The following is a 27,352-nucleotide window of genomic DNA, read 5'->3' as shown; positions in this document are numbered from 1 at the left end:
CTTCCTTCCTTCCTTCCTTCCTTCCTTCCTTCCTTTCTTCTGGATTCTGGTTTTGTGTTTTGGTGTTTTGAGACAATGTCTCTCTATAACTCTGACTATACTAGAACTCCATTCTAGCCACCAACTCACAGACATCCACCTGCCTCTGTCTGGATTGAGGATACACCATCATGTCTGCCTAGAAACTTTCCATAGACTATGAATATAGGTTGAAGCACTTCATAGAACCATGTCTGCAGCCCTGGTTACAGTCTGATAACAAAGCCATCAGTTACAGGAGCAGTGGGCTGTGACCCAGTGATGCTGGAGTGTCTTGTGACATTTAATCTGTGAGGTAAGCTTCAGAGCTTGTGGTTTTAAAATTTGGAGTTAAAAATAGCTTATGAGGGCTGCCTTTGTTTTAGTTTTACTATCTAAAGAACAAATGTGTTGTGTATTTTTTTTAATCTTACGAGTTTACAAGGATGCATATTCTTAGTGATTTGTACTTAGAAAATGGAAATTTCAGATTAATATTAAATTCATTTAAAAACCCTCATAGATATTTAGAGCACAGGCAAGCAGACCAACAAACTGTCCCTTTGGTGGGAGCGAGAGGAGCAGAACCTGTGAGAGAAGGACAGCAGTGTTAGAAGGGAGCGACTGTGACCAAGTGCCTTCCTGTTAGTTCCCAGAGGTGCAGATCTGGGGCGCAGTGAGACACAGCTGGGCACCTCAGTAAGCGGATGTCCGGGATAAGCACATGGGAAGCCTTTGTCTTCTGTCTGGCCGTGCTCCAGCGTGTGAGGCTCTGTGACATCTGATGCTACCGTGTGAACATGCTATGTAGTGCATGCAGGTGCTGAACATGTAGACACCCGTGGGAAAGTCACCATTGCTGCAAGTAGACTTCCCTACAGTTGTCTCTGCATTGTCTTCACTAGCTCTACCTAGGTTATACTTAGGGATTTTGCATCACATTTTATATAGAGCCTCCTGTTTCTCATTGAGTTTGAAGCCATTTTGCTTTCTTGTTAGCAAGTCAGGGTTTTTGTTTTCAAGAAAAAACACTCATGTTTTTTATTATTATTTAATATTAAGATGATATTTCTACTGTTTTAACAGAAAATATTAATATTTTAAACATTTTCTTCATAAAAAGGTGAACTAAATAAAAAGGGCTTGTTTTAGGGAGCAGAAGACTGACAGACACAGGCACAGAAAACAGGCACAGAAGACTGACAGACACTGGCACAGACACTATAGACTGACAGACACAGGCACAGAAAACTGACAGACACAGAAGACTGACAGACACAGACACAGAAGACTGACAGACACAGACACAGAAGACTGACAGACACAGACACAGAAGACTGACAGACACAGAAGGCTGACAGACACAGACACAGAAGATTGGCAGACACAGAAGACTGACAGACACAGACAGAGAAGACTGACAGACACAGGCACAGACACAGAAGACTGACAGACACAGAAGGCTGACAGACACAGACACAGAAGACTGACAGACACAGAAGACTGACAGACACAGACACAGAAGACTGACAGACACAGGCACAGGTAGACACTGCAGTGATTTTCACTTAGAAATGGCCATGAGTGGGACATGGCGATGCTGTGGAGATTCAAGCCACAGACCCACTAGCTCTGTCTGTGCTGCTGTCTGCACAGATCTGATAGGCAGCTGTTACACAAGGCTCTCCTCTGCCTTCTGCCACCTCTCTGTGTATGTCCTCTGTGTCTGTCCCTGTCAGAGAAGCACCCACAGGGCAGTCCAGTTACCGCTACCCAACAGCCCAGCAACCAAGTTTGCTTCGCTGAGTGCATCTTCAGTGTCTGGGGCAGGGTCCCACTTCACTCTCCGATGCCTCCTTTTCCTTACCTACAAAGAGAAAAGTGCTTCCTCAAACGTGTCAGCTGGATGAATATTAAGTCAAAAACAGAACTCGGAAGGAACATTGACTGCCGTGTTCGTAGTTACCAAGACAAGCCAGGGTAGAGCTCAGCGGCTAGACTTCTTGCCTAATGTTGCGGACACAAAAACACACAAAACCAACCTCACGCCTGTACTTTTCCCAGTATTCCATAGGAAGCAAACCCATACATACCAACCACCACTACATACACCACTATCATGTAAGATACATGATACTCCAAAGATACTCTATGGAAAATGGGAACAGTGGCCCTTGTCCAGTTTGCTGCAAAAGGCCCAACATACATGAGTGAAACATTGGATGTGGTGGGCTGTTTTAAGCATGCAGCGCTGCTTTGGCTTGTTCTCTAGATAATGCTTCTCAGCGGAGGCTGGGGCAGGATCCTCCACGAGCAGCTGGATGCCTCTGTGCTGGTGGAAATCCAGAAGCATGTCTTGAATAGGCTGGAAAATGTGTGGCTGCCATTGTTTCTCTCGAGTGAACAGTTCGCATCACGCCAGAAGATAAAGGTATGAGCAGCATAGTCATGGGCTAGCGATTGGAAGGACCTAGCCAAACCTTAAACATGAAAACTTGAGTACCCACTGGTCAGTCAGGATCCTTCAGTGAGTCACGGTTAAAGCGTGGAGTTGGGCTCTCACGTTCTGACACCACGTCTGCCACACTCAGGGGTTCTTTCTGAGTTTTGTTAGCTTCCTTTTTTCATTTGAAAGATGAGAGTCTCTGCAGCAACTACACCAGGCCACGGAAGCCATGCCTGTAATCCAGGGCTCTGGAGGCAGAGGAAGGACGATGTCTACAAGTTACAGTCCCAGATACAGCTAGAAAATGATGACTGCTCTCAGAGTCACAACAAACAGTATGTGCTTGGTTCCTTAGCCTGGCACCTGGCGCAGAGAAGAGGCTCTCGAATGTCTATGAGCACAACTGGCTTTTATTTGGTTTTCATTGTTGTTGTTGTTTGGTTTGGGGTTTTTGATTGTTTGGTATTTTTGTTTTTTGTTTTGTTTTATTTTGTTTTGAGACAGGGTCTCTCCATATAGGCCTGGCTGCCCTAGAATTCACTCTGTAGACCAGGCTGGCCTCTAACCCACAGTGTTGCAGTACTATGCCTGGCTGGCAATCGATACTCTGAATGATATTAAGTTTTCACACAGAAAAGCAAAGATATACAAGACCATTCATCATTGCAACATCACATTGAAGGATACTTGATGAGTTAACAATAACTCGTTAAGTTCTATGGGAAGCTCTTCAGATTCTCATATAAAATAAGATTTTAAAATATGGTTTTAATATAAAAATGAGTTGTCCTCACATACTGACATGAAAGGTGTTGTTTACTGAGACACTAAGAGAGTGCAGAACAGGATACCGGAGATGACCCTGTCTTCATACACACACACATATCCATTCACTGTGTTTATGAATGTTTGTATTTATGAAAAAAAGCTTCTGGAAAGATCTTCTTCCTAGAGAATTAATTTAGGGAGTGAGGACTTATTTTTCATTTTGTAAAGCATGTTTGTCATTTACTTTGCTTTTATTTATATGAAGTAAATATTACTTTGCTTGTTTAAAACATCATCAGTATACACAAAAAGAGGTTAACCTGTTTTGTATAGCTTTGATTTTTAAACATATGTCATTATTAACACTGGTCAGAAAAAAAGAAAAATGTTCCTCTAATTTTCAGTTTGTCAAACTCCTTGGATTTATTTAGAGATATCCTTAGTTTTTGAACTGAGCAAGTTAGGATAAAAGTGTAGTTAGAATACAGAATTTATAGTATACTGGGAAGAGCTGACTCACTTAGCAAGATGTTTCTAAGCTTTGGGGAAACTAAAGACTCCTCAGTCTTTGACTTTAGAGAAATTCCAGCTCTCTCTCCAAACCCAAGCAAAGTGACACTTGGCTTACCGATATTATTTACCACGTTTTCTCATTTTCTTACCACAGTCTGCTATTGAAACTTGTAGTCATTTCTTGACTTGGAACTCTTTGGTGGCCAACAAAACAAACTGATTCTAGCAGTCTTCAGCCAAAGATGCAAAGCAGTGAGAATTCTTAAAAATCGATGCTGGGGCATTTCATGTGTGTGGAGAGCTTTAGTAAAGATGTAGTCAGGGGCAGCTCTGGGAATCTAGCAAGAAAGACCAGGTCTCTTTCCTCTGACCAGTGGCAGTCACAAGGACAAAGCATGACAAGTGGTTGGTGGCACAGAGCTTGCCTGGCGTCCATGCAGCCCGGGGTCAAGCTGTGACGAGGTTTTGATTTACAGACCTGGCCTTCAAGAATAGCTGCTAGGAAGATCTGTTATGGATAATGAGGGAAAGACACACAGCATAGATTGGGCAGTGGTAGTACCCCAAAAGGTGAGATATTATTTGTAATCAGAAGCCCCCCAAATACAGTTGTCCCTTGGTATCCAGAAATACTAAAAACCTGAAGATAATTAAGTCCCTTCAGTAAATTGAAGCTGTGTTTGCATATGATTACATACATTTCCCATTATACTTTATATCATCTTTGGCGTACTTATAAAATCATAATACACTGAAATGCTAAATGCATATGGAAAAATAAATGTAAGGGGCAAACACCTGTACATGCTCAGTGCAGACTGGGTTTTCTTATTTGGATATTTTCCATCTGGGTTATTGAATCTACAGATGAAGAACCCATGGCTGTGGAAGACAGCTGCACCTTCTGTTCCTTGAATCTTGGGGATCTTCTAAAAACCACTTACAGGAAATACGGAGTGACTAGACAGCACTGGCAGCTTTACCTCCACAGCTTTCGTTTCCACGTGAGGACAGTTTCACATGCACTCTGTTGCCTACATTTGGAACAGAGCAAGTAATGATGGTACAGATGAGGAGCCGCCCAGAACCCTGACTGCAGGACTTTCCGTTCTGACTCAGCCTCTTCATCTTGAGTGACACTTTCCTACCTAACCCAACCTTTGCCTCATTTCTTAGATGTTAAAATACTAAACAGTTCAAACTTTGGCAATTCTGAATATGTTAATAAAATAATTGATTCTGCTTTTAGATACAGATGAAAGACATAGCAGAAGAGCTTTTGTTGCAGAAGCATGACAGGAAAATTGGAGTTTGGAAGGCAAGTAATTATATTCTAATTATATTCTTCCTTTTATAAATTCTACTCTGTCAAGCAAAGTATTGCACACACACTTACAAATGCACACACACACACACACACACACACACACACACACGTCCCTGACCATCACTGTGTAAACCTCTGCCTGCAGGCTGGCTGTGTTCCTACCTGCAGATCCGTGTGCCTCCTCAGAGCCTGTTCCGCAGAGCTCCTGACCTCTCAACCACGCAGCACAGGGCTGACCTTTAAACCTGTGCTTTTCACTTGAGGCCCCAGGTTTGGTCCCCACCATGGGGGACATATATACGTCTATTTAGTCATGTAAGTGTGGGTTTGTCAGACAAGCTGGTCTTAGAGCATGTAGTTGTTTACTCATCATGAGAGTGGAAGAACAACATGTCACATGAGGCACAAGCAGACATTTACATCATTCTTCATCCCTCCTCCTCCCCCGGACTTCAAATTACAACTGAGCTTGAAAGCAGCTACACAATTGTACTTTTGGAGATTATTAAAATCACTGTATTGGGATGCGTTTGGAGAGTGGCTCCCTGAGCTTTTTAGCAAGTGTGATGAACACAGCCCTGTCAGTGAGTCTCTACACTCCTGAGATTTATCCTCAGGAGGCCATAAAAGCTGAGACCCAGGGGATTCCTTCAACTTAGAGCAAAGATAAAGGTCTCTCCTAATGCTGGAGGAATGCTTGGGTCTGCCAGGAAGCTCTCTTCCCCATCTGCCTCTTGGAGGGAGGTGATCTTTTGAAAGGTTGGCTTTTGTTATGTTTTTATTGAAATACTAAGTATAGTGAACTTATATTTTATATTATTGTCATTTATATTTTGCATTATTTTCTATTTATTTAAATTACAGGTTTTAGTTAAATGGCTAAGTTTTAGTGTCTTAAGAATCAGGTCTTAAAACAGTCTTTGTTGAGAGGGTTTTAAATAAACATCCCACTTTAATCCATACTTGTTCCTATTTATAGGGTTGTAATCTTAATATGGAGCAGATGTTGAGAGTCTTAAGTCTGTGTCCAGAGAACATGGCATGTGCCTCACTGAGGAGTGATAGGCATCTTGCCTGGGCCCAGGCTAATGGTCCACCGACTCGCCCAGATGGCCTGGAGTTGCTCCCCTCTCAGCTCCAGCTCAAGGCTCAACTGTCAAGGCTGCCCCTCTCCAGGCGAATTCATTACTCTTTCCTCGTGTTCCTAGGGCACTTCTTTCAAAACTGTCTCCGACATTTGCATTGATGGTCACATACAATTCATTTCAAGGAACTTATTTCACGCCTTGTCTGTGACTTAGTCACTGCTGCAGTCTGTGTGTCCAGCTACCACGGAGCCTCGGGGGCACTGATCCCTGCATGACTGCCTACTTAACGACAGTGACTCTGGGAAATTTCAACAGGGTTGAAATTGATTTTCAATATATATTTTTGGTAAATTTAGTAAAACCTATTTGCTTTTTTTTTAAAAAAAAAGATTTATTTATTATATGTAAGTACACTGTAGCTGTCTTCAGACACGCCAGAAGAGGGCATCAGCTCTCATTTCGGATGGTTGTGAGCCAACATGTGGTTGCTGGGATTTGAACTTAGGACCTTCAGAGGAACAGTCAGGGATCTTAACCACTGAGCGGTCACTCCAGCCCGAAATCTATTTTCAATATATACATTTGGTAAATTTAATAAAATATATTTGCTTTTTGAAACTGAGTAGGTAAAAGAGATTGAATATGTGACTTTAGTTAGGTAAAATATTTTTTAAAATTTGCTCCAAAATTGTTACAATATAAAATACATGTAGATAAAAGACCTTTAAGCATTATTAAAATAACATTGCTACTTGTAGATTTTATGATATATAAAATAAGTCTTCAGTCAGAAGAATTTCGTTCGTAAGAAAAAAAACAAAAATATCCCAGAACTCAAGAGTCAGAGGCAGGCGAAGGTAAGGCTAGCCTGTTCTTCATAGTGAGTTCTGGGCCAGCCAGGGCTATAGAATGTGGTTCTGTGTCAAAACAGTAAAAATAATTATTAGTAGTCCACGGGTGAAGTTCAATGGCCGAGGACTTGCCTTACGTGCACGGGGCACCGACTTCCATTCCTAACAGCACAGCATGAATATGAATATTAGTAAAATAACTATTCATTAGGGGCATACTTTACTAAAATGGCTTAAAAGCATGCCATATAAAAACATGATCTTGCTGGGATAGAGTTAAGTAAATCTTCAACTTAAATTATAGAATTTTTTATTCTTTTTAAAAATATTGTAATCTCAAAGAATAAAAGAAGTAGTTAAAATTATGTAATCATGATAAATCACAATATAACTATATCTAACAATAACATGATGATTTCTGATTTCTTTTCTCACTGGCCCCAAACTGTAATAACTATTAAAAATTTTTAACAATGTAGTTACATGTAAGTCAGTCAATAATTTTTCTTCCTAGTCTCTAAAAATAATGGGGCCACTGGGGAAAAAAAGAGACAAAAACTCAGAGTCTGAGGGGAAAGCTGTCAAACTTTATTAGATCCACAGCACACATTTCAGTAGCCAAATCAAAAAAAATGGGAGTTGGTGGTTTTAGTCTAATTAAGGACTTAATTGCTACTTTTGGAACATGTCTGATTTCCTGTATTATTTGGACAGCCTGTGGAGAGTAAGTGGATATCTTCATCCTGTGAGATTATTGCTTTCCGTAAAGCATTATTGAATCCAGTCATTGCAAGGCAATTTCAACGGTTTGTGGCCCTGAAAGGAGATTTATTGGAAAATGGAGTTCTTTTTTGGCAAGAAGTACAAAAGTTTAAGGTATTGTATTTGGAACTGGAGAAAACCACTTCTGTTTGAAGAGGTGGCGCCTTAAGATAGGATGTGCATATCTGTAGCTTATGGAATTGTGTAATACACCCTTATATTGCCAACTTCCCTCACACTAATAATAAACACTGATGAACTTATTGTCCATTGCTAGACTCACCTTTGGCCATACAGTGATGAGTAAGAGTGAGACCCTCCCATGGTAGCATCTGTGGTTCTGAGACAAAAGCTTGTCGTCTGGTCTGGCAAGTACATTTCTGAAGAGTGTTCTCCGTCTCATCCATAGACTCACCACACACATTTTCCTTAGAGAGGTCCCTAATTGGTATATCCATATAAGAAAGACCTTTCTACAAGAATCCTTCCTAATCTACCATGATAACCGTGACACCAGCTTACTGGTGGACTGACAGAGACAAGGGAGGCTCTTCTGCTACAGAGTGGCCACATTCAGAGCCAGAACAGTGCAAGGGTGAGTTTGGCGCAGAAGCAGCTTGTTTTCAGGCTTCTGTCTTCATAACCAGGTAGAGCCTTTGCCTTGAATAAGAGGTGACGTTCTCCACTGCTGTCTGAGATATCTAGCCCAAGCCTAGATGCTTCCAGGGGAGTGGGCTTGTTTCCTAGCAATCAACTTATTCTGTCTTGTTGCAAAAGTACGGGACGAGAATAGATTCAGTTGAGAGAAAAATGATTTCTGTTGGCTCACAAGTTAAGCCTGTCTTAAACAACACTAATGAGTTGCTCAAAGTACAGTTACTTAAAATTGAAGTTTTCTCCAACATAGCATGAATTTAGTTTTGTTGCTCCCCTGGTCTCCATTTTAATATCTCTTCTGCAATGTAGCTTCAAACTTGTGCTGATGTTCCTCCTTTATCCTTGTGGTGGTTTGAATAAGAATGTGGCTGCTTTCTCTCCTTGTTCAAAGGAGGCAGCCTGAAGCTAAATTGCAGAGTTGCTAAGGAGACTTCAAAACAGCTTGGTGCTAACTCTGTCGCAAGGTTATTGGGGTCACTCTTACACAGATCTATAAGGAAAAGGAGCACCAGGAAGTGTGACAGAGGCCTGGCTTGCAAATTCCTGGGGGAAGTTTGAGAGTCACTTAAAGACTCTTCTTGGGTCCTTTGCTATTTTGAGTTAAGAATCTGTGGTTTTGGTAGGCTGGGGCTGAAGAATCAGGTGTGATTAACAGACCAGAACTACTGAAGTAGACACTGAGCTTTACTGGGACCAGTTGATGCTGGTTAGCTGGAGCTAGACTGGCATCACTGAGGTGGAATCCTCAGAGTCAGGACACAGAAGCTGGGTCCTCGTGCTGCTAGCCAAACTCAGTAGTAAGGGTCACCCCAGTGGTTCTGGTTTGAAGGCATGAAGGGGTCATGGAGAACAGCTGAGGCTTACCAGTGTGTGCAGGACTATAGTCCCTGAAGAGAACCCAAGAGAGCTATTGGTGACCATATAGCCCAGTTGCAGCAGGAGACCTCAGCATTTTGGAAATGCTACTACCATGGGCTGACCAAGAACAAGCAGTAGGTATGGAGTGGAGCCAGCCTGAGCCTAGAAGACCAGCTGTGTGTGCGGCAGAGGGTGGAGCTGGAGAAGTAACCCAAGCCCTTTGGGGGACTCAGAAGATTGTGAGTGAATCCCAGATAACTGAATGTTGAGTTATTTACCCCTTTTCGGTTTGGTTTGGTTTTGTTCAGATGACGACTGTCCTGATTCTTCCCTCTTGAGGTAAGAAAGTATTTAACTTAGTTTTGATTTGACAGGAGCCCACAGTTAAGAGACTTTGAATTTTAAAAGACTTTGGGATTTAAAAAGAGACTGGCTATTTTAAGGAAACTGAATTTTTAGGTGTTTAAATTTTTAAATATTGTGGGACTTTTAAAATTTGGTTTATTTTATATCAAGATCTTATTAATGTAAGATCTTGGGAATAAATATCAAAGGAAAGGCTTAACAGTGATGCATTTGTGTGTCAAGTCAGGGTCAGGGGTCCTGGCTGGTTTGATGCCAACTTGACACGGGCTAGAGTCACTGAAGAGGGGTGAACCTCAACGGAGAAAATGCCTCAAAATGATCAGATGATAGGTAGGCTTGTAAGACATTTTCTTAATTAGTGATTGATGGAGGAAAACCAGCCCATTGTAAATAACACCACCCCTGGGCTGGTGGTCTTGGGTTCTATAACAAATCAGGCTGAGCAAGCCAGTAAGTAGCGCCCCTCCATGGCCTCTGCATCAGCTCTTGTTTTTAGATTCCTGGCCTCTTTGAGTTTCTGTCCTAACTTCCTTCAAAGGTGAGCAGCAAATATGGAAGTGTAAGCCAAATAAATGCATTCCTCCCCAACTTTGTTTTTGGTCATGGTGTTTTATCACAGCTGCAGACATCCTAAAGGAGAGAAGCCTCTTGGCTGCTTGGATTCCAGGTATGTGCTGCCACACTCGGCCAGCTGTGGTGTTAATGATGATGCTCTAACCATGACCAAAACACACGAGAGGGCAACTTAACAAGAGAAGGTAGTTATTTTGGCATGTGCTTTGGGACATTCAGTTCCAAACTGAATTTAGGTGTTTAAATTTTTAAATACTGTGGGACTTTTAAAATTTGGAGTATTTTATATCGAGATCTTATTAATGTATTAATAATGTTCCATCATGCCCAACAGAGTATAAAAGAAGAACAATAGACACTGGCAGATGGGAAGCAGAGACAGGAAAAACATAGGAAGGAAAATAAAATAGAAAAAATAATACCCCCAGTGAAGATTCCAGTGACCAACGTCCTCTAGGCAGGCTCAGAGTCAGCACCTCCCAATAATGGGGTTCTACTCTGGAACTTTAAAGCAGCTGCCCTCGTGATCTAAGTGCCGTGGTGAGGCGCAGTTCAGCTTGGAGTAGGTGATGGTTGAGATGGGTGACAGTAGATCAGGAAGGTCTTGGCAGAAACAATGCCATCTGTGCTCGGTCTTGAGAGCGTGGCAGTGCAAGTGCTCTCCCTGCAATGTCTTGCTGGACTAACTTTTAAATAGCTTATTTTGAAAACTTGTTTGGAGCTTCTAGCAGGGGAGTGCAGCTAAGCCCACGAGGGGAGAATGGTCATGCTCCACAACTGACCGTGCGGCTTTAGGAGAGGCTCATGGAGCAGTGGACGCCCACCTGTCCAGCCAGATCTCCCCATCAATGCGGTAACAGATACCACAGATTTCCTTCACACACAAGGCTTACTCTTACGTTTCCCATCTGCCAAGGATCAATTTAATGCTTTTCTTGTGATCGTGGGTTTATTATTCATGAGAATTCTAGGATGTCAAAGGTGTTGTAAGTAGCATTTTACAAGTGAAGAAGCTAAAATGCAGAGAAGCTAAGAGACGTCCAGTGTGAAGCTCATGAAGGGGTGGATCTGGGCTTTGACCCAAGTCATTGTATGGTTGAAAGCTGATGGCAGCCGCAGAGCTGTGCCACTTCTAGTGTGACATGGGAAACAGGCAGAGACAGCTAAGGACAAGGGCCAGCCAAGGACATCTTGGTCATGATGAGAAATCAGAAAGCACTAAGTCCCCAACAGGATATTAGGCCATTAGTTGAGATGTTGATTCATCTCTACAGTCAATAAAAATCATTTAGGAGAATGATTAGTGATGTTTATCTACTGATTTCCTTAAAGCCAGTTACTGGGCAACAACACAATTTCATATGAAATTTGTATTCATGTGACTATCTGTAGAGAAAAAAGTCGGAAGGATGTATTCTACTTTCTCAAGTTATTTATGGATCCCATCTCCTAACACAGGGCTAAGCTGAATGCTAAGGACACCACAATGACTGAACAGTGTCCCTCTCAGACATACAGTATCTAAAGAGAGACCGATGATGGACAAACAAGACACAGTCAAGAATATGAGTAGAGTTGCAATGGAAAACCCTGGATGTTAGGGAAGAGGGTCAGATGTGATCTCTTAGGGATGAGGGGCAGATTGCATCTCTCTTTGCCATCTTTGAAGGGATCACAGAAAGCTCACTACATGGAAGAATTCTTAAGTTCAGTAATAAGTAAGAGTCAACAAGGCTAAAGCTCTTAATCCTAGCACTTGAGAGGCAGAGGCAAGAGGTGCTCTATGAGTTTGAGGCTAGATGCTCTACAGAGTGAGTTTCAGGACAGCCATATAGTGAGTCCCTGTCTCAAAAACAAACAAGCAAGCAAGCAAGCAAACAAACAAACAAAAATAAGAAATTGGAAAAAGATATCAGTTATAATTCTAAGTCTGTCCCACTACTCAGAATTAACATTCTCTAACATTGCAAGTTTCTTTTTACTTCTCAATTTATATTCTGTAATTATAAATCAAATTCATCAAATAATTGTATTGTAATTCTACTGATAATGGTGAACAGTGAATATTTGGTAACATATCAAACTTATACAGTACAAATAGGCTTTTTATGAGCTGATGCTAAATTGAGCGGGCTGTTTATAGTATAATGTTAATATTAAGCCTTTTCTGCCTAACATGGTAAGCCCTAATAAAAGTCTGCATGGTTAGGGCCAAGACTTTTCTTCCTTTAATATCATAAGATATCTGTTACAGTGATTGGTGTTCACTGAGTACTTAGTAAATGTTAGCTAATTTCTGGCCTAGAATTAGAAGTTTCCAGAATGTTTGCTTTCAGCTGATTTACAAAGCAAAGAAAAACTGACTTAAAAATGCTATAATTCAGGTCAAGCTGTCTATTACAAAAATATGGCCATCAACTGTGACTTTAAAACTAGAACTTTAAAACTAGATAGTATATTTTAATGTACTATCATTACTTTTAAAATCCTTCTAAAAGGAATAATGAGCTGATACAAAATGGCCCCGTGGGCTCGCGTAGTGAAGGTGAGCACCTGGCCACCAGTTGGAGGCCTTGCTTTGAGAAGCAGAGGCGGGGCCCTCGCTGAGGGTGGGTTACTAGGATGTGACCTTGAAGGACATCTGTTAATATGAACCTCAGCCCTGCTCCCCCCCCTGCTTCCTATCCATCAAGAGGTGAGAAGCTCGGCTGTGAGGAGGTCCAGACAAGGTCTCGGACCACGGTAGCTACGCACCACATAGAGGACCCCCCGCCCCCAGCAAGCCGCTCACCCCAGCCAGTTTCTTGCATTGGCTCACAGTGTTATAAGAGTAGTTCATGCAGATGGATGACTGAGTCAGATGTGCAGTGAGTGATTGTGAGCACATTCTTACCAGCAGCAGCAGGCCTAGTCCTTGTGTGGCAGCAGTTGGGACAAAAGCTTTCATATCTACCGCAGCCTGTTAAAGCATATCCCCATTGTTCTGCTAGGACTTGGTCATGGATTTGAGTGCCTTTCATGTGTCTCTCCATGGAGACTGATCCCAGCTCAGTGCCTGACAGGTAGCAGGTACTCAGTGTTTAGCATAGCTGCTAAGGAGTCGTATGAGCTGCTAACCCTGTCCCTGCCTAGGGACACGAGTGACAGAATTAAATGAAACAAGGCAGAGCATTAGGCTTCCGAGCCTGAGGTGTTGCAGGCCCTCCCTCACGAGTCAGAACTTGGGGGTATCGACTGTGGAGCGCTGTGATAGAGCACGGTCCTGTTCTGTTTTGTCTAGGATTTGTGTCACTCACACTGCGATGAATCCGTTATCCACAAGAAGATCACAACCATCATCAACTGCTTCATTGACTCCTGTATCCCACCAGCGTTACAGATTGACATTCCAGCTGAGCAAGCCCAGAAGATCATTGAACACAGGAAGGAGCTGGGGCCGTATGTGTTCCGAGAGGCACAGGTAGGAGGTTGCGGTAACTGGGCACGCGTTGCAACGCACCAGCAGCCAGGGCGGTCTTTTAATGCTTTTACTTCATTGACACACGAGAAGATCTTCATGTTCCTGGTACTGCAGTTTGCTCTCTTTAATGTAGATTTAGTGCCTATACCACTAATGTATACGAAACTAGTGACTTACATATTGTTTTGCTCATGATGCCACAAATAGAATTAATGTGGTTTGACTTTCATAGGTACCAGTTATAAAAATACTTCCAGTAATTCCCCATTCCTTTCCCACTATTCACACCCCCCTTAAAGTATGTGTGAAAATGTGTGAATATGTGTCTTAAAATTTGTATATTTTAAAAGATTGAAATATTCACATAGCCCATAAAGTAAGTGAGAGGAGACGTAAGTGGGACTTAACCTCAACCAGCATATGGTATATATTCTCATGAAAGGAAAATTATGCCTCTTTTTAACTTTCTTATGTTACTTCTTTTTAAGATAAATAATAGAAAACACTGACTTGATAAGCATAATTTATTTGCATTTTGAAAACCCTTTTAATGATGTTGTTCTTAAAAAGTGCTTAAGAAAAAATAAGTTCTAATCCGGGTAATGAGGAAGACCGTGTCAAAAGCTAAGTGATATGAGCCAGATTTGGAGTGTGGCTGTGACCGCCCTGGAGCATGGAAAAAGCATTGTCCCTTAACTGTTCATTGTGAACTGCTCTGTTCAAGTCCTCTGAGTGACTGAGAACGGACTCACAACCCAAATTACACACTCAAACTTGCAGAGGAGTGACTGAGGATATGCAAGAGAGGAACAGAGAACATGGCACCAGAACTGTAGCATGTGCCAAGGACATGGTCTTAGTGACGTGGCCTCACCTCGCCGTCCTGACAAAGCAGAGCAGGGTGCGCTCCTCTGTGTCCGTGATCTTGTGTCCAAGCAGAGGGGTCCAAAGAGGCTCATCTGGCAGGGATGGCTGTCCTAGTTCAAGGTCTGATTTCCTGAGATAGCTTAACTAGAGATTCGTCATTCGAGGGCCTCTTTCCTCCAGGGCTATAATTATCCCTGCCTGTGTAGGAGTAGCTCTGCGAATGGTGTCCCTTACCCCAGAGATGTGACCAGAGATTTTTGTTCTTCCTCTCCTTTGCTTCCTTAGCCTTGTGTTTGATCAATTCTTTAAACATAATCACGGGCTTCCTTGTTGCAACAGCCTTCTTTACCTCCATACCTCTTCAGATCTGCCAACCCTTTTACGGTCACCAAGCCCCTGTCTCTGGGCTTACTCCAACTAATGTACTGCAAGAAAAGCACCTTTTTTCTCAAACTGGTGTTTGAACAGGCCATTCTCTGCTTAAAATGCTTCATCGCCCCCCATCCTGCTAAACAGAGCAAAGTCTGCCTCGCGGCTGCCTCTCTCCGCACCCTCCCCATTCTCTCCTCCCCGGGGTCACTGAAATGGCTGTAGATCCACAAATGGCCTTTCCTATCTTTAGTCCCGAGCTTCGTGCAGCCCTATCTTCGCTCCCTTGAGTTTGTCCCCGCTGTCAGACTTTTAATGCTACGCTCAAAGTGGCAATCCTCGAATCTGACTTACTGGATTTAAAATTTGTGAGAGAAGTGTGTCTTCTTATTTATCTTCGTGTCTATATGCAGAGTGGTTATTTCTGACCGTAAGGACATGAGATATGTCATGGCAGAAGACTGTAAGATCAACTTGGAAATGAGAGCCAAGCAAAGCCAAAGGGCTGAACACCAGCTGCTGGTCTAGCCTTGTCTTTCCCCATGCTGACTGCCACGGCCTGGAGGCTTTCCTGCTCAGCCGGCTCTTACTGGTCCTGGTACTCATAACAAATGTGATTCATCTGCTCTCAGGGAGCAAAGCAGTCCTGCATACATTAGCTTTTTCTTAGAATGTGGCTGTCTTTTAAGGTTCCACAGGTACAGGAGAATGTATATTAATTTAATATTAGGCTCAAATCTCAATTGCTTCTTGGGGGATTATAACATTTTCCTGCCTTCCACTGCAAACGTGGGCCCTGATAAGGTAATGTTTAGAAGAAAGGATGATGTATGGCATGTACACTTTTAAGCTGACAATGCCTCTAGTTTTGCAGAGATCCCTGAGAAGGAGGGTTAGTAGATGCCGGCTAAAAGAAGACGGGCATTCAAGCTGAAGAGACTTACGGTGTACATTCTCTCTATCGTCTGTCTGTCTGTCTATTATCTATCTATCTATCTATCTATCTATCTATCTATCTATCTATCTATCTATGTGCTTTTTTTTTCAGTGTGTACACAGGCCCACTCAATTCTTTTCAAATCCAGCCTACCCACCCAACTTTGTGTCTTGTCTTCTTTTTTTCCATTTTTTTTCACCCATCAAGACCAAATTTGTGCCGCCCAAATAATCTTAGATTTGTAGCCTTCTACTGAAGTATGGCCAACCTAGGGGCTGCCTTCTTAGGCTCCCCCTCCCCATCCCAGCAGCTAACAGTTGCCAGGGGCTCCACCTCTAGGGATGGATTGTGTGTCTGACTCCATCCTCATGCCTGAACTTGGTGTCTCTTGGACTTGCACAGATGTTGTGCCTGCTATTGCCACTGCCCTGCTCTGTCTGGAAGACAGTTTCCTTGCAGTAACCCTCTGCCCATGGCTCTTACATTCTCTCCCCTCCATCTTCTCCAACAATCCCTGAGCCTTTGTAGGTGGGGTGTGGTACGCATGCTCCTCTTAAGGACGAGCATTGCAGCGTCTTCCTCTGCGCCTTGGACAGTTGTGCAGTTGTGAGGCTCTGTGCTGAGCACCACCTACTACAAATACAAGTCTCTCTTCTTTTCTTTTCTTTTCATTAGATATTTTCTTTATTTACATTTCAAATGTTATTCCCTTCCCTGGTCCCCTCCCCCCCCCCCCCCCCCCCCGCCAAAAACTCCCTAGCCCACCCGCCCTGCTCACCAATCCACCCACTCCTGCTTCCCTGTCCTGGCATTCCCCTGTACTGGGGCATTGAGCCTTCTCAGGACCAGAAGCCTCTCTGATGCGGAGGGCAAGAGCCGCATTGAGCCATGAGTGTAATGATGTCATTTAGAATCCATTTACTGCTTTGTCTACTAAGGCACGCCCTGATGTGGCTCTTCAACCTCACATCCGTGCTCCCAGGAAGCACACTTTCAATCAATAACAAGATTGTACTTCAAAGGGAATGAAGAATTTTAGCAAGTAACTATATTTGTGCCTAGAAAAGATGAGTAGAGACTTTTGCTAACTCAGGACTCAAACATTGACTTTGAAAAAACTTCCTCCTTTGCTCTAAGAGCTGGCTTGGAGCCTAATGGGGTGGCCCGCTTTTCTCCCGGCATTAAGGGAAAGCTGCTCTGAGCCGGAAGATGTTGGACTCGGTTTGATGTTCAAGTCCTGTCTTAGAAATAATATATGCCTGTGGAGCTAATGTAAAACTTCAGTGCAGGAATTGTAACAGCTACTCTTATCTCTATAAATATCATAATTAATCACTTAATGTGCGGTGTCCTCTGAGGCTTGGTCTAGGATGCCAGTTTGCTTTTTAATGTGACTTTTCCTCCCTCTCACACAGAAGAGAGATTGCATCATTTAAAGGTTACTCCAGATTTGTTCTCAGATCTGCAGCTTTGCTTAAGAGCTTCCCAGAGGCGAATGGTGTTTCCTGTCTCTACAAGACAGAGGAGGGGGCAGAGGAGTTTCCCCTGATGAACTGAATACTTGGAATACTTGCACAAAACTGCAGAGCATGGTTGACCAACTGGGGTAGTTTATAAAAGAACATCAATTTCTTATTTCAAAAGACCTGATGGAGTCTTTATTAACACGACCAGTTGGTTGGGAAGCACAAAGACGAGTCACTCTTAAGTGACCATGTGAGTGTTTTAAAGGACTTTCTGCTGGTGGTTAAAAACATGGCTGATAAGCATGTGCTGAGCTCAATGGCTATGAAGTCTGCAGACAAGGCGTGGGAGGAGACCTGGCGTGGATTTAGGATAGAGAAGTTACTCCTCTACTGAGGCATATTAGAGATAAGTCAGCACATCTGTGGAAAATCATAATCTGAGACATACTTTTTTTTATATACAGATGACAATTTTTGGGGTTCTGTTTAAGTTTTGGCCACAGTTTTGTGAATTTAGGAAGAATTTAACTGACGAGAAAATCATGAGTGTTTTAGAGAGAAGACAAGAGTATAAGCAGAAAAGGAAAGCGTCAGACATAGAAGAGGAGAAGGTTGGAAAGGTAAGGCCAAACCCACCGCTGTCAGCACACTTCTGACAGAAAGGTGCTTTGTGTGGTTGATTGGAGAATGGGGGCTGGGCAAGTGTGCAGGGAAGCTGCGGAAGTGACTGCAAAGCCTGCTTCACAGCAACCAGAACGCTCTGGATTTCCCAGAATTGGTGTCAGATAGGTTCTTTTCTTCATGAAGGCTTTTGATGACACCTCTAGACAACACCAACAGCTTCCATTTGCTAGAGTGATCCTGCTTCTCCTGAGTGTGTGTGTGTGTGTGTGAGAGAGAGAGAGAGAGAGAGAGAGACAGAGACAGAGACAGAGACAGAGACAGAGACAGAGAGACAGAGAGAAATGCATATATATGTGTGTGTGGTGCCTGTACATGCACAGGCAGAAGCCAGAGTGGGAACTCCTGCCCTATTCCTGAAGACATGTCTGTGGGCATGGCTCCCAACCTGGAATGTCGGTTTCATTTATTAACTGATGTAGTAGTGTGTATCTTATATGACTTGAGCGTGTAAGGTAATTAACTGGCTTGTATGTATGAACGACTATTCAACCATGTGATTGTGAGTTATTGCTCACTCGGGAGCATACAGCACAGAAGGTAAGGAGCCTCCTCATGGGACTTCCTGGCTTTGCATCCTAGCCCTATCATTAGTTCTGTTCCATTGGCTCTGTTTTCTTATCATTGTTATTTTTAATTTTTCAATGCATGTCTGTTCATGTGTCACATGTATGTAGTCATCATGCAATGACTAGAAGGGTGTACAGTCTCTGTGGTTAGAGTTAGTCTATTCTGAGCTACCCACCTGGGTGCTGAGAGCTGGACTTGGGTTGTCTAGAGAATAGCTACTGCCCTACCTCTAGCCCCAGCTCTGTCCTCTCAGCAAAATGGCCATTTCCCTAAGTCTCATTTTGTCAGTACACGGAGGGAACCGTAATACTCATATTCCAGAGTAAAGGGCAGAGGACATATGCAGCCCAGCAAGTCACACGTAACGACGGTTGTTTCAGCAGGCACAGTGATCTCTATATCAGAATAGCGTCACTGTATCCTCCACTTCCATTCTTGATGAGAATTCAATGGGGAAATTACATAAAGAACGTGATAGGAAGAGGATGAGGACCCTAGGGAATGCTCTGTCCGGTTTGATATCCAGTTAACACAGATCATAGAAGTACTGTCACATCAATGTAACTAAGTCAGTGAGGTGCTGCTTGCTGTGAGTTTGACCCCAGCACCACCAGAATAAGCTGGGCACATTCATGTCACCCCAGAGCTGAGAGACTGAGACGGGAGGAATGAAAGACCTTGTCTCATAAAGTGAGGCATTGGCAAGTTACAACCAAGGGTGTTCTCTGGCCTCCGTATGCAGGCACACCCACACTTTTACGAAAACACATACAAGCTCACGCATGTGTGCATGTATACACAGACACATTTGACAACATACATTTAAGATGTTCATTCTTTCTAATTCATGTATGTAGGAAATTATTATACACAAGGGACTCATCACAGAAGTGAACACAGATTTTTGTGTACTGGTTTATTTCTAATGCACAATTTTAGAAATGACCTTAGTTTCTACTTGAAAGAATGAAAGTCAGTATTGTGTATCCTCTCCTCATCCATTGGCTGTAATGGCATGGTTACCATAGAATTCATTCAGTAACTATCTGAGTGTGTGAGACCACTCAGCACTACAGTGTACAGATGGTATATTCATATTACCACACAGCACATACTGCTGGGCCTCCTGTGGCAGACACTGTCCAGCAAACACCTAGCAGTTAAGCCACACGAGGCCCTGACTAGCTTCAGTTCTGTATTCACTCATATTGGAACATTTCCCTGAGACACCTGCATGAAAAGAAGCACATGCACCTTAATTCCATTTGTATGTATAATTCTATGCCCAGCGTTCTCCCTTGTGGAAGGTCTGGATCTGTGTTCATGAGGGCTGTCAGTTATCCCCCTGTGGGGCTTGGAATTCTACAGTCAACGCCATTTTCATCTCATTTATCATTTCGTGTTCTTATATTACCATGGCAAGCGAAAGGCAAACAGAACAGTGGCTTGAGGCGTCAGCTGGGGTTGAACTGTGCTCTTGTGTGACATTATAACCTCTGAAGGTCGCATTATCCATTTGGAATAACCTGGTTTCTTACTCGCAGACTGGAGTCAAGCAGTATGCAAGCACTACAGGCTCCCTTACAAAACCTACCTTAGGCAGCGAGTCCCTGCTAGTCCTGCAGTCCTATGGCCGGCAGGTAAGGCTCTAGACCACACTCCTCTCTAGAGCAGTGGGGGCACTGTGGTCATAGCTGCAGCACGGTGGTCACAGCTGCAGGAGGTTGTAATTGGAATGGGCTAACAGAGCCCCATGGTACTGCTGGTCAGATGGTGGGACAGATACAAAAGTGGGCAAAGATGGCAGTCCTCAGGGAGAAGATGAAATTACCCAGTCAGGGTGATAAAGGATATTTTATGGGTTTGGGTTTTTTTTTTTCTCAGAGCACGCTGGGATTGAAATTCAGGGCCTTGTAGATACTAGGCATGTGGTCCACCAGAGTTCTTCTCTACCTCACAAATGCTAAATGCTCAGTCTCTGTTTTGTAACTCTTTGTCATACACACCCACCGACTAAGACACTTGCATTCTTGTGTTTACCATGAGCACCTTTGCACCAACTCTCTGAAACATCGTGGGTTTAATTGATATTCATTTTTAATGACTTGTATTGAAAAACATTTGCATCTTAGGACAGTACTAACTCATAAAACACACTTTTCAGCACCTAGAAATGCAAAATAAGTTGTTATCTGAGAGACTATAAAACTCTCACAAAAGAAGAGAAATGGCTGGTTTTGTAGATAGGAGTACGGCAGCTCTGTCTATCATGACATCTAGAGTGAGACTCGGTATAAGCATCAGTGATCACAGCATGACCTGTCAGCACAGCACACACATGAACAAGGGAATGTAGACACAGGCTTTGAGTTGTACTCTGTCCTCAAGTATTATCACCTTGAGTCAGTATTACCTTGAAGCCTGCGAAGAGGCTTATAATCTCTTTGTGTATCTACTAAAGGAAAGAGTCACGATGGCGGTAACAATGATGGTGGTGGGTGATGGTGACAGCGGCTCTGATAATAATCATGTTCTGTCTGTAGCTTAAGATTTCTGTAGGGAACTGGAAAGCTTCTGGAAATCAAAGGCACCTTAAAGATACACGTATATACATTGCTTTTTTTTAAGTACATGTGTTGTCACTCTTAAGGAAATAATCGTCAATTATTATTCAGTAGTCTGTCTAAATTCAAGATTATCAGCCCTCAGATAATCTTGGGTATTTTATAAACACTAAGTTCATACTCCATACACAAGTTTGCCTGTATGTTGAGTTCTGATGGCATTGGCTCACTGTCAGCGGCCTCACATTCTCCTCACTCTGTGAGGTCAAGGCTACAGAAAGAAGTAGCTTTGTTACGTAGTACATGTTCTCAGGAGTGAGGCAGGTTGGTAATGACCTGTGGTACACGGGAAGATTACGATGTATATATTGTAAAAGTCTGTATTATCATCTGAGGCATATGATAGAGAAACCTCAAATATATTCCCCTTTTGATTTGTCTTGTTTTTGAAACAGAATATCATTGCATAGTTCAGGCTGGCCTGGCTTTACATGTAGCCCAGGCTAACCTAAAAGTTCTGCTAATCCTCTTACCTCAGACTCATTTACACTGGGATTACAGGCATTAGTCACTGCACATGGCTAAGATGTACTTTTTTTTAGAATGTGTTATATGTGAATTAAAAGTTTAGATGAAAGAATAATAAGATTTATGTTACCTTCTGTTTCTTTCTTGAGGGGAATCTGAGAAATTTTTTTCTCAATTAAATTTGAGAGTGATTTTTTTTTTTTTTTTTTTTTTTTTTTTTTTTAGCCAACCTGGTGCTATTCAAAGTACATAGAAGCCTTGGAACAAGAACGAATTCTTCTGAAAATTCAAGAAGAAGTGGAAAGAAAAATGTTCACAGGTGACCTTTGCCCTCGTTGACGGAGCTGCTTTGCTGCTCTGTCACACAGTGACGCCAGGTGTTTGCAACGAGCGCTTCACTCTGTCCCTCTTGCCTTTTGTCTTGTACAGGTACATCATCTTTCACAAACTTGCTTAAGCCTTCCACTGGCTCCGCTCTGTCTCTGAAGAAGAATGTGTCTCTTCACAGCATCCAGAGTCAGTTCCCTGTGATCATCTGCCTTCAGCTCTTGTCTTCACACTTCTTTCCTAACCTTCCAGCCCAAGGCCAGACTCTCCCCGCCACCAACTTCTCACCCTCCAGTTAGGAGAATGTTCAGTGTCTCTGTGTCTCTGGAATCTCTCCTCTGCCAAGGAGGATAGACAGGTAGAGATCCTTGCCTAATATGTCTCTTGTTTTCCAGGATAGCAGCATTCCAATCTACCTGCAGGCCATCCTCTTGCTGACAGGCGCTAGGTAAGTCTGCATGTGAGACTCCCTTTGACTGCACACCCGCCCACAGGCAAATCTACAGAGACCCAAACCACATCCCCTCACACACCCATGCCTCACCACCAAACCAAAGGGCAGCAACAGCTTGTCTCCCAAGAAGGGATTCCTCTCATGAAGAATTCCTTTCTAAAGTCATCTATGTTGGGAGTGTGTGACGGAGCAGAACACCGAGGCTCCCCCAGTCCCTCTCCATACAGACACCGGTGAACTGGAGGATTCCGACTGGGTTCCAAGTAGCGTGTGTGTCAATGATCGGCCCAGTGCTCAAAGAAACTAGTGAAGGCGCCTTCGCTATCCTCCGCCCAACCCTGGCTTCTCAGAATCCTGCTTCCAGCTCTTGGAGGACAGGCACAGGGGAGCAGGCCTCTCTTTCTCAGGCTGCTTACCTTGTTTTCCTTCCAGTGAGCCCTGACAGGCCCTGTCTCCTGTGAATTAGGTTAACGTCGTAATACTCCGAACATTTCGGATGCCATGCTTCATGTGTGCTTATTCATTTTTAATGTTCTCTTAATTTTTATAACTATTGTTTGGATTTATTTTTCTATGCATCTTAGTTTCACGCATGTTTTTCTTTTGCAGGATTTCATTAAGCTAATGTTTACTAACACAAGAAGCTGTGCCCAGAGTGTTGAATCGTCTTCGTTCCTTTAGAATACTATCTGGGATAGGCTAGAAGAATTAAAGACTATTGCCTATCACACTCTGTAAGGAAAAGCATGTGTGATCTTTAACAGATATCCCTTGCAGGCTCACCGTATCTGCTTAGCAGATCTTTCATTAGATGGCTAGTGGTGTGACTCTTCCTGGTATAACTAACTGGAAACACAGAAGAGCCCTCTGCCTCCATCCCCAGTGTGTTGGGACTACGGAGGCCCCCAAGGCAAGGGTTAGCATTTCAGGTGCCTTAAGTGAGCTCCGTGCAAGCCTTCCAGACACCTCGGTGATTTTAGTTCAGACTTGCACTGCAGACTGCTCTTGATGCAGACTGTTAGAGCCCAAAGAAGTGGTGTGTAGAAAGGAGAAACCCTGGTGTAGGCTCCACATATGGCAAAGGAGAACCAGACCACATGTAAGAGAAGACCTGAGAGGGGCCCTTGTGACCCACATAATTGAGGCGCTCCAAGGACCACAAGCCAGACAAGAAACTATGTCCTACAGTCCCACACAGCCCCGAGAGGTCTTTTCAAAGGCCTGTTTTCCCAAATTCTCCAGGTAGTTTGGAACTTTAAATAGGGACCATATCAGCTGATATACTTCGAAGGTCCCCTCTCCTCTAAAGAGGTTTGTCACCGGTTTGCTTTTGGAAGTGTGATGTCCAGGCTGTGCTCCACCCTCCTGCATCTCTGGGATTACCAGACAAGGTGTGGGACCGCCATGCCTTGCTAGATAGAACGTCCCTGTCACCGTGCGTCCCTGTCACCGTGCCGGCAGCGTGCCTCTCCAGTGGCTGTGGAGGTCACTGTTTCGCGAAGCCGGGAAGAGCTCAGCGCCTTATGGGCCTCCATCCTTCTCCGGCCTCTGCTTCAGCTGAGATTTTATTGATTTGTTTGTTTTCCTGATGTTCAATTTTCTGTTCCCTCAACATGTTAATCATAATCTTCTAGAAAGTTGTTTTTCCCAGTTATTAATGCTCATTACAGTTAATAAGAGCCCACTTCCTGGTCACAGTATTGGGGCTGCTTCCTGAGTAGTGCAAGCATTGTAGAATATTAACAAAATTAAGATTAAAAAATAAAATATATTATCTTTTTATTCCTTCCCTAATGTTCTTCCTTTCTTTATGTAGAGAGTTTCTAACCTATATAGACTTTCTTCTCTTAAAAGAACTTCTTTTGACATTTCCTGCAAAGCAGGAAACAAATTTGAAACAAATACCTTAGATAACCTTTGATATGGAAATTTCTGGTTTCTTTGGGAATTCAGTTATGTCATATGTTTTGCTGGGGCAGACAGGTGAGAGGAGGTTTTGCTGAAGCAGACACGGGTGAAGGGGGTTTTGCTGAAGCAGACACATGAGAGGACATGTGACATTTAGAAAGAATATAAATATGACCCCATAGACAGTAGGAAAGCTGGAGCATTGGTTGGCCTTGCTCTGCCTCACTGTCTTTACTGCTGCTGATCGTGTACTGGTTCACCTTACATCTCGTTGCTAAACTTCACTTGGCCCTGACTTCATAGAGAATAACTCGCCAAAGGATTTATGATATTCTAGCAGCTTCCTGCCACATCCGCAGACTCCGCAGATCCAGCGACTTGAGCTGCCACTGCTGATTTTTGTGTGGTCTGCAGGGGACTGGACTGCAGCTGCGCATTCCTGTTTGGTAGATTGCTGGTGGACTGACCCGCTGATGTCCTGACGGAGATGATTGGAATTGCCCCTACTCCCCTCCCCCCCCCCCCGAAAAATACCCCTATTTCTAAAACAGGTCCACTTCCCCCGTAACCTAATAACCTTTCTTTTCCGCTGCCTCTGCTGTTCTAGAGAGGAGCTGAAGCGCCTAAGAACCCTTACTAAAGTAGGTTGTGAAAAGATGAAGTCTACAAACCTTTACTGTTTTCCTTTTGACAGATAACAGAGAGTTGCTCCTTCTCTGGTCTGTGGCTTCCCTTTCCCTCTACACATGGCCACCTCCCTCCTCCGCCCCTGAGGCTGTCCCTTCTCTCTGCATCTCACTTTTGAAGTTTCCACTGATCCGAGCCCAGCCCGTGGGTATCACTTCTCCTCACCAGTGTGTGTTCTAGATAAACTCCTCAGATGCCCTTCCTGTCTGAGAAACTGCGCTTTTGTTCCTTGTATTTCCATTTGATTCTTCCTTGGCATTTTCTTCTCTGTGCTCGCTTTATGATTCGGATCTTGTTTATTGTTGTCCTGGCTGATTAAGGTTGAAGTCTAGCACTGTCTGCATTGCCCTCTGAGCTCAGGGTAAAATGGCAGACTCCCTTTGTCGGCAGGGCTTCTCCTTCTCTGATCTTGTCTGGGCTGTTTGAGCCCCACACTCCTATACTGTGGATGTCACATCGCCTTGGTTAAGACGGCCTGGTTCAGCTTCCCTTCTCCCAACAAGAACCTGTTCAGTGAGCGTCTGAGAGGGAGAAGGGAGACCCACAGTCTTTATCCACTTTGTTGTTGTTTTCGAGACAAGGTTTCTGCATGTAGCTCTGGCTGACCTGAAATTCACTCTGTAGACGAAGCTGTCCTCGAACTCAGAGATCCACCTGCCTCTGCCTCCTGAGAGCTGGGATTAACGGAGTGTACCTCCACTGCCCGGCTCTCATCCATTTTTAAGCTCTTAATGTTAAGTGCAGTCATTGTAAGCTTCTCATTTTCGCAGTGCCAACATTCCTACCATCTCTGAGCCTGGTTCAGATGCTGCTTTGAAGTCTGGACTGTGCTGACTATATTATTTTAGTAGAAAGCGAGACAGGATGTGCATGGTAGCAAAGGCTGTAATGGATAAAACTGTGAGCTCTGTTTATATGACGAAGTGATTTTGAACTTGCTATGGTAGAAGATTTCTTAGGTTTTCTCTGTGCTCTTATTGTTATCTTTGATGTTATTGGTTTTCCCAAAGCCGCCTCAGTAGTACAGAAGGCTTGAAACTCTTGTTAAACCTAATGTGGGAAGAAAAAACATTTTTAGTCTCATGATCAGGTCTCAGTGTTTCAATGAGTCTGAGCTGAGCGTTTCTCTTCTGTGAGGCTTGTTGGAGCATTGGTTTAAGAAAAACACAAAACAGAATCAGAAATACATACAACAAACAAAACGGAATCTTCCTGTTTTATGTTGTAATACAGCCATGTCTCTAATGGCAGGACTAAGTAACAGTGCACTGCGTGAACTCACATTGGCCAATTCACTCCCCACTCCCAGCAGTGGGCAGAGTTTCCAAGTGGGTAAACTCAAGGACGTGACACCACAGAGATGGCTCAGCAGTTAGAGCACCAGACGATGCAGGTTCAACTCCTTGTGCCATATGGTAGCTTACAGCTATATGTAATCCAGTCTCAGGGGCTCCAACTCCCTCTTCGGCTACTGTGAACATCAGGTACATGCATGACATACAAACACAAATTCAAACAAAGCATCATACACATCAATAAATCAAATTTTAAAAAACCCTCAAGGAAGTGTGAGTCCCCCTCCCCCCTCGAGGCTGCACAGTCAGCCTCAGCGCCTGGGCTGCACAGTCAGCCTCAGCGCCTGGGCTGCAGGCTGCGCGGGGAAGCTGCGGGTCTCTGTTCCTGTTGACCTGTCTGCAGCCCAGGGCTGGAGATCACCCTATTAGCACAGTTCTTTGACGTACCCAAGAATTGTTCCCTGTCTGTTGAGCTGTTTGCCTGTAGCAAAGGTGGTTATAGTGACTTCCAAGCTTTTGACATGTCAGAGTGGAGCCCTGATGTTTAACGGCTGTATTTTAAGTATTTGACCCAGCCAGCTCCGTCAGTCCATGGGTTCTCCACGGAGGGAGGGAGGGAGGATTGAGAAGAAAAAGACAATTAGACAACACTGTAGCATGACCCCAAGCCAGTTCTGAGGCCAAAGCAGGTTTATTTTTACCCAGTCTACTTTTCTATCATTCTAGGTACGTACAAAGAATGTATGGTCCGGCCTAAGGTGTAAACAAAGTAGTCAAGGAACAAGCAAGATAATAATCAAAGTAATCAAACAAGGCAATAAAGTCCTGGGGTCACGATGTCTATGGGGTTTGTCAGGATGGCCAAGATACAAGGAATACAATACACTCCTCGGCTGTGCTTGCCTTAAGTTACTTCATTATCCCAGCCCGGTATCGAATTCCTGCCAAATTCCTAGATGGTCCCAAAAGCTCTCTATGAGTATTCTTTAGACAGTTTGTATAACTATTATAC

At 43.5% G+C, this 27,352-nt stretch overlaps 1 protein-coding gene across 1 annotated transcript in view; it reads left to right on the top strand.

Moving 5' to 3' along the window:
- Positions 1–24,179, top strand: part of Rgs22 (regulator of G protein signaling 22) — a 116,912-nt gene extending 92,733 nt beyond the window's left edge. The window contains exons 18-26 of the mRNA XM_052161524.1: positions 2,291–2,449; positions 4,995–5,063; positions 7,726–7,887; positions 13,508–13,687; positions 17,791–17,946; positions 20,122–20,217; positions 21,895–21,988; positions 22,392–22,444; positions 23,060–24,179. Coding sequence (XP_052017484.1) covers positions 2,291–2,449; positions 4,995–5,063; positions 7,726–7,887; positions 13,508–13,687; positions 17,791–17,946; positions 20,122–20,217; positions 21,895–21,988; positions 22,392–22,396 — 921 coding nt within the window. The 3' untranslated portion in view covers positions 22,397–22,444; positions 23,060–24,179. The remainder of the gene's footprint in view (positions 1–2,290; positions 2,450–4,994; positions 5,064–7,725; positions 7,888–13,507; positions 13,688–17,790; positions 17,947–20,121; positions 20,218–21,894; positions 21,989–22,391; positions 22,445–23,059) is intronic.
- The last annotated feature ends 3,173 nt before the right edge of the window (positions 24,180–27,352 follow it).

Source organism: Apodemus sylvaticus, chromosome 17 (assembly GCF_947179515.1).
Source record: "Apodemus sylvaticus chromosome 17, mApoSyl1.1, whole genome shotgun sequence".
Taxonomy (NCBI): Eukaryota; Metazoa; Chordata; class Mammalia; order Rodentia; family Muridae; genus Apodemus; species Apodemus sylvaticus.
This window is presented reverse-complemented; position numbering and strand designations above follow the sequence as displayed.